Raw genomic sequence first — 18,683 nt, forward strand, 5'->3', positions numbered from 1 at the left:
GTGATTAAACACAAATGCACGGTCTTATTAGATTCCCAATAATCCACATAAACACATAGGGTGACCTGGAGGGGCGGGGCCATTCTCAGGCGTGATCCCATTGGATGTGAGAGCCAGCTGAAGAGGGGAGGGGGACGCACCTGCGACACCACCGGGGCCGTTGTTGATGTTGTTGTTGTTGTTGACTGAAATGCAGAAAGAGAGCAGGGAAGAAAAAAGTGAAAAGGAGGAGGTTTAATTTCTAACATGCTGGCATCTCAGCAATCCTGCTTATGTAACGACAGCTTGTAAATATCCTCACTGACACACACACACACTCACACACACAGACACACACACACACACACACACACACACACACACACACACACACACTCACAGACACACACACACACACACACACACACACACACACAGACACACACACACACTCACAGACACACACACACACACACAGACACACACACACACACACACACACAGACACACAGACACACAGACACACACACACAGACACACACACAGACACACACACACACACACACTCACACACACACACACACACACACTCACACACACACACACACACACACACACAGTTGCTGTTGTCTGTAAATAACCGTCTCTACAGCCTGCTGCACATAGACATGCCGTTCATACCAGGTCCAAATGAAAGAACAACAGCATGTGATGTGTACAGTTTATTAGGCTGTAAACAGACTACATTCCATGTTTATATGAAGTGCAGTCTGAGTATCACATGCACAGCGTTTCTGTGTTTAGCAATGCATAGTGTTCACAATAGAAAAGCACATGCACTTTTTGACATGGAGAGATCAAAATCATGCAGCAGCAAGATAATGATTAACCTCATGTTGTGGACAGATAACAGATAACATCACATTTTCTCTTGGTTGAAGTTAAAGATTATGAGCTATAGCCCTGCTCCTTCCCTCTGCTAATGCATTTGTATTAGGCTCTAGTCACACGGGGCTGGAGACCCGTTGACAACCACCTGTTGCAACTGAAAAACTTGTATTCCCCAAATGATTGCTGTTGGCACAAAAACTTGTTACAGAGAAATTTACAGTGCTGCACCAAAGCCCTGCAACTGCTTTGCTCTTTAAGAGATTGCCTTGGTCTCCAGCAGTTTGTTTGGAAGATGCAGTGAAATGTGTGGCACAAACCATGAGCAGAGATCGTTTGCCTTGAAAAATCTGCATCTTTTGAAATGTGCTGGTTTCAGTAGTGAGGCTGTTATAATGTAGTTCAAGTTCCACAACAGCAGAGAGAGTAAACTGTGAATAAATGCTGACCAATCTGCATCTTCCATAAAAGCTATTGGCGACAAAGGTAATCTGTCAGCACCCAAAGCAATCGCAAGCAAAGTTTGGGTGTCGGGACCTTCTTTGTGACATTTCTCAGGTTTTCACAGGTTTTCAGGCCTGTGTGAATGAAGTGTTAGAATCACCATAGCTGTGTAGCTTCCCACCATCATTAGCCAACTAGCCCAACTTCACCAAAATAAATGTTTCTTTACATCCAAAGTAACAGCAGAGCTGAAAAGATTCAGTTTTACAAATATTTCAGTCAGAAAATCGCCTCATTCATTCTTTTTCTCATGCTTACTTTGATGTTAAACTTTTACTGTAAGACCTGGAAGAAGTAGGATTTGGACCCGGGCGTCAGACTGAACAGCAGATAAGGTTCATTATTCTGTATAAAATGTGTGCATACCAGCATTGTCCAGCAGCTCCTGCAGGCCCTGAGAAAACAGCAGATTTCTCAGTCGCTCCACTTCAGCCTTCAGCTCTCGGATCAGTTTGGCGTTTGGATCTTCATTGATCACAGCGTTACAGCGAATCTGTTTGGCACGGTCAGCATACCTGGAACCGAACCAGAGAGAATTAAGATTATATTGATCTGACTAAATCATCTGCTGCCTAAAAACACATTAACTGATCCATAAAAAGCCTCATAGACAGATGACACCCAGTAACTGACCTCAGAGTGCTCAGTGTTTCTTCGTAGTTGATGTCAGCAGGACTTAGCGCAGCAATCATTGCTGTGCGAGAGTTTCCTCCTGAAAGAAGCACACATCAAACCTTTAAGGTACTTAAACTAAGTCTGATATTAACTCGGCAACTCCATACATGTCTGTGTGGTTAAGTGTACTATTAGCCCTGACAGGTTAAGATGTACTATAAGTCCTGATACAACAAGTCTTATTAATAGTTTGGTCAAAGAAACATGCCGTTGGTCCTAGTATTGACAATATTACTAATGGCTGTTAGCCTTAAATGACTCTTTCTACTGTTCTCCTTTAACACTGGACCTACCAATGCTCTACTTACCCAGGTTTTCCTTCAGTAGCCAGGTGAGAACAGAGTCTCTGTAGGGAATAAAATCACTTTTCCTCTTTTTACTGCTCTGCTGCAGATCAGAGACAAGAAGCAGTCAGCAATCATCTCCCACATTGCACACATCTGATATTATTTGACTTGTAAATATGGACAGTGTTGAATTACCATTTCAGCCAAAGCTGAAATCACTTTTCCTAATGTGGTCAGAGATTTGTTGATGTTTGCTCCTTCCTGCATGCAAACATACAGTGAATACATGATGAATCTGGCACTGGATGCATGAAAATGAGCAGCACATGAGTAGATACATAATGTGATTGCTCCACATTATCTCCAACCTTGAGCCGCGTGCCCTTTGCCCCAGAGGAGTCTGCTCGTTCACTTCCAGCCAGGTCGACCAGACTGATCTTACTGACCTGAAGAGAAAAGTTCAAGAATCAAAATAAAGACCTGACATTTGGAAGAAAATGCCCCGCGGGGACAAAATAGAGAAGCAGACACACTTTCTCAGTGTCCAGGCTGGTCATCTGATCTCGTCGTTTTTGGGTGAAGACGATGGTGAAGACGGCGTGGGACCTGGATGACGTCTCATTCATGTTTGTAGCTGCAACCGTCCTGCAATCAGAAATGAACTTGATTATTTTGATGTTACTGCAATTCATTCTTTATAATAATAATAAAAAAATTATATTTATAACAAATCTGCATGTTTTAACCAGGCCTAACTAGAATAAGAAACATCGGCTAATGGGCAAATAACATATCACCAGTGATGGACTGACTGGGTATCAATCTGATCTTGGCTCAAAAGATAGACAACAAGTCTACAGAGCTGCTGTATTATGTGGTGGATTGGTTACCAGTAGGAAACCGTTTATGTTTTTCAAACTTTACAGACATCTGCAGCCTTTTGCACTTTCTTTAAAACTTCGACCTCTGAAATTATCTGGAAGAAAACTGACCGAGCTTTGTTGCCGGCGTCCATCAGGTCCCGGATGTCCGTGAATCCAGTCACAGCCAGTTTGGACAGATCCTCCACGTAGGGCCCCAGGATGGGATGCTCCCGGACCCGAAGGGTGCCCTGGGACTTTGGGTTCAACAGGTCCCGAACCCGCTCGCAGTAGATCTCCATGTAGGACACCTGTGATGGAGAAGATGATGTTTAATCAGGGAAATCGATTTAACTAAAACTGATCTAGGTTAGATGAGGGCTTACCTCGACGGAGTAGGTCAGGTCAGGATCTGTGTTTTCTCCTGTTCTCTGAAACAAGTCCTCACACAGCTGAACACACAGACAGACACACGTTAATATAATTCTTCATCAGTTATCCCTTTGAATCAGCAAACATTAAAGCGACAGCAGCATTTTAATGCAGCAATGATGTGATATGACCTGTGGTATGATCCCTTCCTGACCAGGCTCCTGTTTGCCCATCATAGTGTAGCTCTTCCCTGCACCCGTCTGTCCATAAGCAAATATACACACATTGTATCCTGGAAAACAACAACCACAACATTACAAGTTATTGTAAAATTATAAATAACTCATTCCTGTATTAGACATTAAGACCATCAGCCAGCCTATGTAGAATATAATCGTGCTGTCATGATCAGCATCATCATCAGCAACAACAGTATCATTTTACACATCAGTATCAGTAGAGTAACAAGTATCAGCGTTGTTACTGGTCACCATTAGTCTCATTAGCTACATAGTTGGAGCTGGACTGTGGAGGACTGAAACCGCCAAAATAATTTAGAATTTAATAAAAAAAATATTTCCATTATAGCAAATAGAGGTTGGGCTCTTCTTTGACCTCTGAGAGGGCGTTCAGGCTTACCTTCGAAGGCATGCAGCAGCATCTCCTCTCCAATGTCCTTATACACCTGTGTCTGAGAGGTGAAGCCGGGGTCATCGGGCTGCAGGGACACAAACACACTGTTATCACTGATTTTGGGTTATACTATTGATGTTTTCTGTGTGTGTGTGTGTGTGTGTGTGTGTGTGTGTGTGTGTGTGTGTGTGTGTGTATGTGTGTGTGTGAGACAGAGAGAGTGTGTTATCACCGTTGTGTGTGACCAGTAAGAGTAGTCAAAGGTGAAGTTCTTGGCTCCATCTTTGGGCTGTTTGGGATTGGAGATGCCTGGAAAGAATCATAAAAGAAACAACCTTCACTGCATGACGAGAAGTCTGTGGACACACTCCAGTTTTATTTCTTTTCTCCTCACTTTCAAATGTGGAGGCAACAAAGTGTCACTACTGAAGTGGGGATAACCGCATGTGACCACTCCCAGCATTCACAGAATATATGACGGGCTCTGCATATAAGTATTTGTCAGATGGACACACAGCTGCTAATAACAGCCCTGCTGCAGCAAAGTCTATTAATAAACAGCCTGTGTGTGTCTGTCAGTTTATGCAGCAATCGGATCAGACTTCACATGACGTTCCCATGGGAACGTTGAGGCCATAAAAGCCCCTAACCCACAGAAGGGTTAGGTAAGGAGAGCATCAGCATTATTTATTAAAATCAATAGTGACTGTTAGCTTCAAGCTAAATGCTGTTATTTCTATTCCAGTTCAGGGACTTTTTTATTCTTTAGTCACATTAAAGTGATGTCACAGTGATGTCATGGCTAATCTGCGACGAGCAGGTTCACAGCATTTAAATTGAAGGTCAGTTTTAACTTCATTAACGCTCGTGACAGAAGATTAACCTCCAAAACACCAACATGGGTGCTGCCACAATGCTACACCTGAGGCTTTAATATGTGTAGAGGCTATATCCATGTTATACACAGCTTATGATTCAAGGTCACAATAAAAATCCTCATTACATCATAATGAGATGGTGATCATAAAAACTCTGTTCTCTTAGCCAGTGGTGTGTCCTCATCATGCTGTGTCTTATTATGAGAACAGTGACAGGCCTCTCGTTATCTAAAAACCTTTGTGATATATTTCTATGGTTTCTAATTTATTTGTTCTTCTTTCTTTATCTTTTTGAGGACGTCTGTATGTTTCAGATCCTGTGAGGACGTCTTCAGGTTAGTGTCTCAGCGAGGGGCCCCACAAATCATAAAGGACAGAACGTGTGTGTGTCATTCTTACAGGTGGTGTTTCCCTGCATCTGGATCACACACTTTGCGTTGCGTCCTATCTCTCTGGAGTTGAACGGGCGGACTCGCACCGCCACCTTCACTGATGCACCCGCCATTTTTCAGCTCCGCCCACCACCTGAGGACAGCCAATGAGAAAGCACGGTTTAAAAAAATCGTCATAAACATACAGAACAAAATCCAAATCACACAGCACAGAGGGTTTCTTCACTACTTTTGTCAATTTTAGTGTCTTTCTGCTGATCCTTTAGTCGTGTTTCTACTGTTTTTATTGTGGTTTTAATATCTATTTTTTCCATGGACCTCCAGGCTGCTCAGACCACTTTTCCTCCTCTTTCCCAGCACTCCTCCCTTCATTTTACGAGCCGGGTTTTTCCTCATTCCCGCTCTTTTCTTTCCCTCCTCTTCTTTTTCCAGTCCTCAGTTTTCCATTCCCCCGTCATCCTTTTTTCCTTTCCTTCTCTTCTCTGTCCTCTTCCATACAGTTTTCATATAGTCCTCACCGCTTATTTTTCCCCTCGTCCTTAAGTTTTCCTCGACTCTCTAAACTGCCTTTTCTTTTCTTTCTTCTCTTTTCTGTTTTACGGTTTCTGCCTTTCTTATCTTCTCCCATTCATCTCCATCTTTCCTTTTCTTCCTCCTTTTCTTGTTAATGCACTCTTACTTCCTCTATTCATCTTTCTGCTTTTCTCCTCTTCCCTTTCTCGTTATGCTTTTGTTTCCCAGCTTCTCTCGTGCTTTTATTCGTCTTTCTTACCTCTAACTCATCCGAAGCATTCAAACAATGTTTCCTCCTCTCTCCCCCTTTCATTAGCGTCTCCTAAGCTCCTCCCTTCATTCTTTCCCCTCTCTTGACATTCCTGTTCTTCCTCGTCTCCACGAGGCTCTTTTTCACCCGTTTTCCTACTTTTTTCCTTTTTATTGTTCCTCTTTTTCCCAAACCTTTATGTCTCTTTGTGTGCCAGTGTATGCCGATCTCCCTCGCCTCGGGCATTTTTACACTCCAGTCGGGTTCTCGTGGGAAGGAACCTCATCAGATACTGTTACAGTCAGTGTGTGTGTGTGTGTGTGTGTGTGTGTGTGTGTGTGCGTGTGTGCGTGTGTGTGTGCGTGTGTGTGTGTGTGCGTGTGTGTGTGTGTGTGCGTGTGTGTGTGTGTGTGCGTGTGTGTGTGTGCGTGCGTGTGTGTGTGCGTGCGTGTGTGTGTGTGTGCGTGCGTGTGTGTGCGCGTGCGTGTGTGTGCGTGCGTGTGCGCGTGCATGTGCGTGTGTGTGCGTGAGGTCTGTTAAACAGTGAGCAGGTTATTGATCTGACAGTCAATCATCTATCAGAGTGGGATGATCATCAGCCTGTTTGCGATTGGTCTGCTGGTGTTGATGTGTTAGCACGTGTGTGCGGCTGCTCTATAATTTCGTCCTCGGCGGTCTGTAATAATCACATGACTGACATTCCAACATAAGCTCACTGAGCGGCGACTCGGGGAAGTCCTGAGCACTTAATGTTTCCATCGCTTCACTGTTTTATAGAGAAAACTATCTGACGTGGATGAAAAGTGTGTGATCCTCTGGTAGAGGAGTCGTCTCACTGATTAACCACGGAAACGCGACACGACTGCACCGTGATGCTACAGCGTGGACATCTCCTCTGAAAAAACAACCTTTGGTTCAGCTCAGAGTTCACATGAATCCACAGCAAGCGCATTTTAGTTCGTTCTGAGGCTTAAGGAGAGTGTCTGCTGAAAAATGTTCAGTTTCTCTGAGTATGTGTTTCACAGTGCTTTCTAATCCAGTGCCTGAGTACCAGTGTCTTCCACACAGGTGCTTTTCTCTAAGCACTTTTAACCTCACATTAACACTTCGATAAACACACAGAGCAACTAATGCTTCGGTTTTTTGCCCAAGGACACTTTGGCACACACGCTGGAGTAGCCAGGGATCGAACCACCAACCTTTCAACTAGTGGACGATCTGCTCTACCTCCACCCTGTCCTCCAATCAGACTCCAGCTTCAACCAGAGCATTTTAGGCCCCTTCACCACCCACCTACAAAATATATAAGGACTAACTGTGTGGTAGCTCCAACAGCACCGTTCACAATAGCAAATGAGTGAACTAGTGAACATCAATGGACATCAGCCAAACAGGTGTGGCTCAGGTGGTGGAGCAGCTCCTCCAACCTACATGTCAAATCCTCCATGGTCAATTTTCTGAACCCAGAGCTGTCTCAGAGTCATCCACCCGAGTGTGTGAATGTTAGAATAAAACAGAAAAATGTTTGTATGTCTGTATGAATAAGTGACTGAATCTTGTAGTAAGTACGAGCCTCGAGTGCTTAAATGAAGTTGAAAGGCACGCTATATAAACATCAGTGCATTTATTCCATCTTTGGAGACGCTTGTGTGTGAATGAATTCCTGATTTTACTGAACAATTTATTCAAATAAAAAAACGAAACCACCCTCGGAAGTACATTTAACTGAGTACAATCCTGGCCTCACTATCGAGTAAACCTAACTCTGTCTGTATCTTGTTCCCTTTTTGATTCAGGAAAATAGTGAAACATAACACTACAGCTTCGTTTGCAGGTTTAGAAACAAACACGGATTAATCCGCCACTAAAACTAGTCCCTGATATACACACCTTTCCCCCTGCTTACGCGTAAACTCCTCAACATTAAATAAAAAACTATAAGAGCGACATTAATGACGATAAGACTTTGTTGGAGTGTGTAGCGCAGGAATCGGGGGATCGATTGTTGGGTCTCTGTGACGTCCTGTCTCAGATCAGGTTGGTTTGTTTCCTCTGTGGTTGAGTGAGATGTCAGTATGGGGATGCTCATGCAAAGAGAAACAAATGAAGCGGCGCCCAACTTCTGCCTTTGCTGACTGCACTGAAGCATCACACATGTTTAAACCAAAGCAGCAGCGAATCATCTTTGTGTGTCGTCTCAGTGAAGTGAGACTGATGAAACCAGAGCGCGACTCCGAGGACCAACGGACGGTTTTACTTCAAGTTTGTTTGACATTCCTGCTGTAAATTTGATCTGCTGCGGTTTTGATTTCATTTCCATCTCAGCCTTTAATCTCATAGCACAGAGGTGACGCTTCTCAGATCAAACCCGGAGATACTGAAGCAAAGCTGGCAGCAAGTTCTTCACAGGGACAACAGGACGGCATTAAAGAGCAACAAAAACATCGTTTCACTTTTTCTTCTCTCTCCTTGTGTGAAATATAGCAAACAACAAATCAGTCGTCACTACGACCGCGTTTGTTATTCTTTCTGCTGACACGAATTTTAAACCATGGAAACCCCCACACATTTGTCCCCTTTCATATTTCACAAACTTTAATGCTCGTCAGTTATTAGAAATGCCAGCGATAACATCCACTGACGTCTGTGGCTGATATTTATCTGCTACCTGCACTGGTTAAATGCTCAGAAATGATGTAATCAGTCCTGAATAAGAGAGGAAATATGAAGCGATGAAAATGATTAAAAAAAATATCTAAAAACATATTTAAGAAACTGTTATTTCAAATGGTGGAACCTGCAAACACGTAGGAATGTTTAACACTAAACACAGAGCAGCTCAACATTATGAAAGCTACAGTTGTGTCATTTATTTAAACACACGCGGCAGGAAAACAACTAATAAACCTCAAACAAGCTCCTTTCAGGCTGGACTGTTTTTATTCAGGCTCAGTCTGAAGCCAGTTTTATTTAACTCTGTGATCAGGTTTTACAGGTTTTTCTGTTTGAGTAATGTGATCATTATTAATATGAAACATCACGAGTTTCCTCAAGCATCACAAATCCAGACGCCATTTACAAACGCAGGCAATGGTCCTCAAATCGTGGTCAGCTCTTCACACACACTGTGACATCATCGCTCTGATCAGCACCGTCAGTCTCGCTGCACATTTCCACACAGCTACATCAACATCTGCAGCATCTGCAGCACCTCTGCTTCTGACTTTGTATTAATTCTTTAAATACTTTTTAACCCTACATGCAACCCTACATTTAAATGATTTTATGTTATACTTTACGATTTTTCTGTTTTTGCAAACGTTTTTAATGTTTTATGACCTTTTATATAAAGCTTTTTTATTTTCTATTTTTAAATGTATTGAAATTGTAATATTATTATTATTATTATCAATATTACAATAAAAATTTTCATTTTAATTTAAAAAATAATATAAGAAATTCTAAGGGATTTCCAATTTTCACAATTAAAAAACTACATTTTTTATATTATCTTTTATTTATAGAAAATTTCCTTTTACTTTGTTACTTTGTTAAAACATCCTTTATTTCCTGTGTAAGACACGTTATTTACATTTTCTTAACATTTCATAGACTGCTCTGACATTTCTTGTGACATTAAATTATTCATTTTCAAGATATTTTTCAATATTTGTAATAATTTTTGGTTTTTCACATACATTTTTTTGCCCTTTTAAATAAACGAGTTCCAGTTTCAATTACAATTTTTAAACAGTAATATCTGGTATTACTTTCCTAATACTTTATTTCATTCTTCATTATTTAAAATTTCCAGTGATAATATTTGTTTGACATTTTTAATGTACATATTTTGTGCCTGTCAACACCATTAATTAATTATTATAATTAATTAACTCATTTAAAGATTATTGTTGATCTCTCGTGGTTTCTCCTTTACCAACAGCTGATCACAGACAGATGTGAACAGATGTGAGTTATTTTAAACTTTAATGACTTAAACTGAACTCCAAATGATTGTAAATGTCCTTTGCTGTAAGGGGACAGTGAATGCAGCATGCACACAGACCAGCAACTACAGTGTGTGTGTGTGTTTACTCTGCTAACAGACAAGATGGTGGACACAGATACTGGATTGTGTGTGTGTGTGTCTCTAGGTGAGCAAGCAGCCTTCATACCATAGAGCCCGGCAGAAACGCTGACTTCACGCCACAGGCATCCCAGCACACACACACACACACACACACACACACACACACACACACACACACACACACACACACACACACAGGGAGTGATTCAGAGTGTTGCGGTGGAACAGGCCCGGTTGGTCGAGCTGCTGTTGGACAGACTAACCAGCTGTTTAAACATGCAGGGAAACAAAGAGGTTTCCAGCTTCACGGGAAAAAACATCCAGCCGTGCTCGTTGTTGCAGCTCTCGCCTTTAATCTCACAGCTAAACCAGCTGGATCGTCTGCCAGCCAATCAGCTACCTCTCAGACAGAGACAGAGCGAACTCAGACAGAAATTACACAACACACACAGAGTCACACCACATGAGCAGGAGTCTGGAAACAGAGGCAGCCGCAGTGTTGCAGAGAATCCGTCTCAGGCTCAACATCTGTCTCTCTCTGCACTGAAGCAGCAGCTCAGACTCAAAGACAAGTTTTCACACAAAGGTGGTAAAGAAAGGAGGACGACCGTGAGGCGATCGGATGCCTCTCTGATGGCGTCATGTGACGATAACCATCTCAGCCTGAAACACGAAACTGCATCTGCAGATATAAACACGACCTGGGAAACTTCACCAATAACAAGAGTTCAAGTGACTGACGGGAAAATGGAAAAGTCCCGCGCTCGCTTGTGTTTACCTGCTCACGCTACCTGCGCGCTCCCAGGTAACCTTAGAGAGACTCGGCTTTCTGAACAACAGCAAGAACGTAAGGGAAAGGACGCTCAGCAAGAGAAATCAATAAAAGGAGCAGTCGTCTGTAAACACAGTCAGTAAACTCGCTGTGTGCTGTAGGTCGAGTAAGGCCAAAGTCACACAAGCCTGGAGACAGTCAGCAACACACACACACAGCTGGGGCATGCACATTTTCCCCTAGCAACAGGTGGTTACTATGAGGTCAGTGTGAGTGGGACTTGAAGGTGAGTAAAAGTGAGCCTTTGGTGAACAAGTTCAAGACATACAACTTTTTAGTTTAAAAAGTCAAATCTGATCTCAATCTGAACTCCAGAATAATATTTGGATCAGAAGCCTCCAACATAACCTTCACAGGGGTTCAAGAAATCTTCCAGAAGAAAAAAATCAGTTTTTAGTGGGAAACATGCAAAATTTCAGGTCCCTGCTGTCATCAGTTCCCTCAAAAAACATCTAAAGAATGACTGCAGGGGTTTTCTTAAACATTTATCAAAAACTTGATAGGTATGGACTCGCAGGAGTGGAGCTCAGGCCAACCAAGAGTGATGGATGCTGGGAGTCACAGTGGTAACAGCAGCAGGAGGCCAGCTCTCCCCCGACGTCACATCTCAGGTAAACCTTGCTGTCAATACACTTTGACCCCTCCAACATCCTGATTCAGACTCTGTAGTCCTTTAAACGAGGACCTGCACAAACGCATCTCTGTGTTTGTCACAGCTGCAATATCGCTGTGACACCCTGAAACAACAACATGACAGCTCAGCATACAGGAAACAAACTCCTTCCACCGTGCACAGTCTCCTCAGATCACTGAGTGAAGGACAAATGCAAACTTTAGCCAGTAACTAAACACGTCTTCATGTAAAGCAGGACAGAAATGATCCAAAAAACCACTTTAAACAAAGCCGAATGAGGCCTGAACAGCACCTCTATGCAGTGAAGTCATAAATGTAAGGACACCGTTCACTTTATTAATGTGATACTGAAGAAAACTTAAAAACTGACAGATTCTCAGGTGACTTCTGCACATGCAACGAGTGGCTGTTTTCATCTATGCTCGATTAACTTCAGACATTAAACCCTGAGTAAATTGGAAACGTGTGGATTTCTTCACTCTACTGAAGTTTATTCATAAACACTGTTTCCATAAAAAACTTCACAGATTAAAGGACACCGTTCAGTTTTCTGTGGGATCATCCTGCAGAGAAAAACATCTCACGGGTTGATTATTGATCTGCTGTAAAGACATCATCACCATCTGACAGTCATGTGTTCAGACTCCCACAGCTCCGCTCCCATGTGCCGGCCTCTGTGGAGGAATGTGATAATGAATGGTCTTCATACCGCACACACACACGTCCTATGGTAACATATACACACAGAAAGCTAAAGATAGCCATCGGCTGCACTCGACGCCCAGTTTGCACAAAACTTTTTACACTGTTTGATCAGAGCTGGCTTTGCATCCTGGTCACATGACCTGGAACCCCGTGCTGCTTTCAGTGCAGTGGGAGATATTAACAGTGCAGACTCAGCGTGGATAATGAAAGCCTCACACTTACACACAGTCAGACTCATCAAACTCCCCAAGAGCAGGAAAACAAAGTTGCAGTTTCTTTAGTGGCCACTTGAGGCAGTCTCCAAAAAGTGATTCAGTCCCCATAGGCTTCCACGTTGTGATTTCCAACTTTACAGAATAAACAATGACCTTTGCACAAGCTGTCCAAGACTCTGAGCTCCGGTATTGTTAGGTGAAATTGCCTCAACACAGCCTGCCTCTCCCTTATGACTGCTGGGAGAGGCTACAATGCTCCCCTGACCCCTGAACTGGATGGATGGATGGATGGATGGATGGATGGATGGATGGATGCTAGTTAACACTAAGTAGCAGCTGTGATCCTGACTGATAACAAAGATGGCTGATGACCACCTTCTCAACCAAATACAATCAGCTCCGACTCCAACAATCCAACATGGTAGCTTTGGCATCTTTCATAACTGTCTATGATTTTAGTTGGTCATGAATACATCAGTTTACAGTCAGTACTAGTCAATGACTTCCATCTTCCATCAGGCCTCAAACACTTTCAAAAAGCTGCACTAAGCTAAAGGGCTTCTATTTACATGGCTTTATTTGTTGGTCCAACATAGGCATAAATCCTGCAGATGAGAGAGAACAGCACTGAGTCCTGATGTTTGAGGAGTTGAATCAAAACAACAGGTCCTTTTACTCTGACATTACAGCTGTGCAACGAATCTAAATATAGAACCACTGGCTTCTAATGACTATAAAAACAAGACGATCCAAAGAAAGCTTTTAATGCTTGCATTCCTTTTTTGCAAACTTTTCTCCTTTGGTCTTATGTTATAAAACCAGCCCTCTCTCTAAAAGCCCCAGACTCACTCCCCGACAGGTTGTGGCAGGTCAGTTTGAGCCGGATTGACAGAAAGATGAAGCTGAAACCAGTTCAGCCATCTGGGAACAGTTTGGTTTCAAAGTTTCTTCCACAGAGCAACATGAGTTTCACTTTAAGTTTAAAATGGAGCAGCGGAGCAGCCCAGCCTGATATGTACACAACAACATTTGTAGTTTAAGACTCCAGCTTTCAACAGCCTCAGACAGAAGAAGACAAAACAGGAAATGGGACAAACCAAATAAAGTCATTAACTAATTGCAGCAAACATCCTGTCCTGTTTGTCAGGTTGCAGTTTGATGTCTGTTCAGAGGAAAAACAAGTCCAAACATCATAACTGAAGCATCATTTTTTTCTATCCGATCAGACTAAAAGTCATCAACACAAATTAAGCTTCGGCAATCATTAGTTTTCTTTCTTTTCCTCAAACTTTCTCTTCTCCATATGAATAAGGAAACATCTAAATGGTGTTTCAGTGTTCAGTCTTCATAAAAGAGCTTTTCTCTTCTCTGTGGTCCTTATCAGTAATCGGATTACCTGGGAACAGCTGCTGGTTAACAAGTTTAGAGATTTAAGAGAAGAAGCAGGAAACCTGTAAACACAGGTGGGCAGGAGGAGGCTGAACTTTACCGCTTTGCAGTCAGGCTCATGCTTGATCTCCAATCACCTCCACAATCCGCTGCAGCCATATTTGTTTCCATCAGAAACCAGCAGCAGTGACGCTCTGCTGCAAAAATGTTGAATGAGTGCCAGTTTTAGGATGCCATGTGCGTATGATTAATGTCTGCTCAGACAATAATGCTGGCTCAGGCTGGTGGCTGTCAGCTTTGTACTGATTGATGGTGTCACCATGAGTGAGGCGGTATTTCTTAACGCCACATGAATTTGTTTATGCTAGGAAGGTTTAGACTGGTGACGGCTCAAACAGAAGAACTTTACCTGAAGAGAGAGACTCCTTCAGTCTCATGTTGTGCTGCTTTACATAATGTGGATGTTTGGCGGGGCCACCATTGGTCTGCAGGCCTCATATTGAGGACCAGAGTTCTGAAAACACCAGTGATGTTTCAACTCTTGCAACACAACACTCATACATGCATGGAACGACTCTATTTGGCAATCCAGCACGTTTCCTAGAAGACTGCATTAAATAAACTCTGCATGTGCTCATCGTCAGTGCTGCAGCTCATTTCTTTCACTACATTACAAACAGCTGTTTGCACAGACAGCTCCTGCCTCTCCACCAAACACCCTCCCAGTGTTGGTGTAACCTGCAGGATCTGCAGGTTAGGCAGATCCTACTGCTTTTTTTAACCCCTCCTCCGCCCCAGCATCCACCTGCAGTCTCCGGTTTCCCAGTCACTCCTCCCAGTTTCTATGTGTATCGTATATGTGGTGACTAATGAGCTTGACTCTGACTGTGATCTGAAGCTTTCAGGAACCATTTCAACTTTCTGACCGCAAACCGACAAAGAAGAATTATCAAATGTTCCCTGTAAGCATCCTGCTGTTTCCAGGGAACGGTTAACAGTAAGACAACTCAGCGAGGGAACGCTTGGGGTCACAAAAACTTTTTTCAAAAGCTAGTTTAATTTTGCTTTCTTCTTTCTTTGTTAGGAAATACTGAAATGTGCTGTTCTTGGTCTGGGGAAAAAAACCCAAACTTTACTTTATAAATTGTGGAGAAATTGCAGTGAGACTGTTGTTATGGCAGACTCGGTCTGCAGCTTTCAGCTGAAAAGCTGGAGGTGAATAGTTTGGTTACAAAACCTGAATGGAGACGGTGGTTGAGAAGTTAATCAAAAAACATGAAATGATGAAAAGACCTAAACAACATGCTTTTGAGTTTTTAAGATTTGTCTCTTAAAACATACCCATTAACTCGTTAAACTACCAGAGGGCTTTTATTTTGAAATTTCACAGCATTATAGCATCCCAGTAGTGTTTGATGATTGGAGTTTAAAGAGTTGTAAAGAACCACTTCTGTTCAATTGCAATGTCCTGGAGCTTTTATTTTGAAAATAACCTATTTATTTTGAAAATAGTCGCCTGATCAAAACAATGCATCCATCTTTTATATACAGTCTGTGGAGGCCAAAATCATAAACAACATTTTCGGTCACGATTATTTTACACAACTACCCACTAGGGGTGGGGGAAAAAATCGATACTGCGTAGTATCGTGATATTTCGCTTGCTAATAATGTATCTATACAGGGACAGCAGAAATCGATATTTTGTTACAAAAAAAGGTTTTTGTGCTCTGACTTCAGAGCACGTTGATCCTTTTTCTGAGCAAGAACCCTGACATTCCTTTACTGTCCAAATGTGTTTAACTTTTTTTTGGCATCAATAAACATGACGGTTTACTTATTTTAATTTAAGACATGTTTTATTTTAATTAAGTTTAAAACTTTTTTATTTAATGTAAAATTCTATTTTGTTTTAATTTACTTTCAAATTCTTCAGTTGCTGAAGGGGCTGCATAGTTTTCATAAATAGCTATAATTGTACCAGATGGTTGCATTCAGTTAAGTTGGACTAGACTGTAATACAAACCGTTCAGTTTGTCAACAATAAAACTGAAATGAGAGAAAGACGGAGTGTTTGATATTAGATAAATGAATATTGATAAAGTTTACCTTTATGTACAGAATCTGAATATCGCAAAATATTTTTAAAAATTGCAATAATATCGTATCATGCGTTAAGTATTGTAGGAATATCGTATCGTGGGATGTATGGTGATTCCCACCTCTACTACCCACAGACTTTGGAAAAACTTTTTTTTTTTTGGAAAGACAGATTATTTTTAATTAAATTACCTTTAAATATATAAAGTGAGGGAACTCTGAGCTCCATGAACATTTCTGATGAGTTTATGGTCTTAGTCGTTGGTTTGAGCCAAACAGGATGACAGAGGTGTGAAGGAAAGGAGTGAAGATTTAGGGTGGAGGATCTGACAAGTCACCAGTTTCTCCATCAGGTCCTCCCCTCAGTCATCAAACACCAAGACAGCAAAGGATAAAAAGCTCAGATGAAGTCCTCAAAAATCTACATTTGACCTATTAGGTTGAATACATACAACTACATCCATCTTTTATCTACAGTCTATGGTTGAGAAGCACCACCCAGCCTCTGACATGTGTATACTTCCTCTCTCAGACAGTGAGGACCAGCGAAATAGTCCTCATTTCCCTCATCTAAACCACAAACAAAGATAGATATCCACACTCTGACATGACGAGGAGACGGTTTGTTTAAGGTTTTGTGGCGTTACCCAATAACGTCAGAGCAGAATTCAAACAGCATGCAGCTAAAAATACACACACACACACACACACACACACACACACACACACACACACACACACACACACACACACACACACACACACACACACACACACACACACACACACAGATAGCTCAGATGCCAGCTGAGAAATGCTTTAGCCTCCTGGGCTAACTTTAGCAAGGCCGACATGAGCAGCGGCAGAGGAGAGTCTCAATATGCTGAACTCTGCGGGGCCAGAAGTATGTGGACACACCTGTGCTCATGCTGAGGGCAAAGTTCAGCAGGTAATAGCAGGATTTAAGCCGACTACATCTGTAAACAATGAGCAGATTAACGCTCCCGCTTCTGGGATGAAGTAAGTCCATTCGTCCACATACTTATGGTCACATGAACAGCTATGACATTGATGTAACGGTGAGTAAACAACCTGAGGCTGAGATAAAAGGCAGTTCTTTGAAAGAGCCGGTTTGTTGGCAGTTTAGTAAACACAAGTTTCAAAATAAAAGCTGAGAAATGCACTTGAAAGCACGCAGACAGCCCCGACTGATCACCTGGATCATCTCGGCGCAGGACTGAGCGGCACGGAGAAACTGGAAACACGAGCCTCAGCTGTGATTTCTCAATGCAGAAACATTATATTAGCGGCTGTTTGGAAACTGACTCAGTAACTGACTAATCACAAATGAAAATGAAGGACTGACAAAAGCAGATGAGGGCAACGTTTTTCCCCCTCAGGCTGATGTAGATACAGTAAACAAAGGCCTGACAAATGTTAACATTGTTATTTTGTGTTAATAAAACACGTTAAAACAAAGATGTATTCCCAGAGAAACTGCTTTACACTGTATGATGAACATTAGACAATTTTAATCCGTGTATACAAAGTAAATACCTGAACAGAGTGAGTCACATGAGCTGTATCTTTAGTGACTTGTAGCAAACGACCAGTTCAGGATCTCAGTTCGGAGTTATCAAGCTTTCCTTGTTTCTGAGAAGCGAACGGATGAAATAAGCTATCATCTGTATGTTTGTGTTGATGCACATGCATGCACAGAAGCATTGTGCTAATGTAAATTACCTTAATGTAAACTCACATAATGCACAATGACCAGTGTAAAGATCTGTTTTTTATTCAGCTTGGTCTAAATGTGTAAATTATTATTATTTTAATATGTTCTAACTAGGGCTGTTCGATATAACGATATATATCGGATGACGATATAAAAACATCTATCGTTTCATTTTACGCTATCGTTTGTTTCGTGGTGTCGCAAAATAAACTGTTCACGGCAATATTTTTTCATTATTTTGATATTTCTGATGGTCACTGTAGTGGCTATATTCATTTCTTAAAGTTCTCTCTTTCTCTTATATTTTATATAACCACACTATGGACGGACAAGCGCCTGTTTTTATGCGTTGTACGTTAGCAACGACGGTAAAACCATCGCGTGTCCGCTTGTTTATTTTCCACATAAACCTTTCACAATAAAGCTCAAGATCCTGTTGAGTCTTTTCAAAATAAACTGCATCACGTGAAAGATGCAGACTATTTACGGATGAGAAGCAAAAAAGAGCCACCAGGTGCTAAAAAATAAATCTTAGACTCAAACCTTAGAACAGGCTTTTCCCCGCAGCACGCCGTGTAATAAATACTCACAAAAAAACGGCGGCCGTTACAACTTATGTCTAAAAATGTGTAGTTTCATGCATCTGTTAAAAACTCGACTCCAGGTACGCGACGCCCAGCTGGAAACACTTCACGCAAGTCGAGCTGCCCGAGATTCACAGAATTTACAGAAAATGTTACATTTTTATGATT

At 41.9% G+C, this 18,683-nt stretch overlaps 1 protein-coding gene across 3 annotated transcripts in view; it reads right to left on the reverse strand.

Moving 5' to 3' along the window:
* LOC146635103 (kinesin-like protein KIF1C) overlaps positions 1–18,683 on the reverse strand; it is a 33,476-nt gene that overhangs the window by 12,935 nt on the left and 1,858 nt on the right. For all 3 annotated transcript variants that reach the window (XM_085345244.1, XM_085345236.1, XM_085345228.1), the window contains exons 2-14: positions 5,476–5,601; positions 4,431–4,507; positions 4,205–4,283; positions 3,757–3,857; positions 3,580–3,645; positions 3,326–3,504; positions 2,867–2,978; positions 2,702–2,779; positions 2,529–2,594; positions 2,355–2,433; positions 2,005–2,083; positions 1,738–1,886; positions 66–185 (exon numbers count right to left, since the gene is read on the reverse strand). In XM_085345244.1, the coding sequence (XP_085201370.1) occupies positions 66–185; positions 1,738–1,886; positions 2,005–2,083; positions 2,355–2,433; positions 2,529–2,594; positions 2,702–2,779; positions 2,867–2,978; positions 3,326–3,504; positions 3,580–3,645; positions 3,757–3,857; positions 4,205–4,283; positions 4,431–4,507; positions 5,476–5,581 (1,291 nt within the window). In that variant the 5' untranslated portion in view covers positions 5,582–5,601. The remainder of the gene's footprint in view (positions 1–65; positions 186–1,737; positions 1,887–2,004; positions 2,084–2,354; positions 2,434–2,528; positions 2,595–2,701; positions 2,780–2,866; positions 2,979–3,325; positions 3,505–3,579; positions 3,646–3,756; positions 3,858–4,204; positions 4,284–4,430; positions 4,508–5,475; positions 5,602–18,683) is intronic.

This window comes from Diplotaxodon limnothrissa, linkage group LG3, assembly GCF_057381915.1.
Source record: "Diplotaxodon limnothrissa isolate DT_005_m linkage group LG3, D_limnothrissa_male_GT1.1, whole genome shotgun sequence".
Taxonomy (NCBI): Eukaryota; Metazoa; Chordata; class Actinopteri; order Cichliformes; family Cichlidae; genus Diplotaxodon; species Diplotaxodon limnothrissa.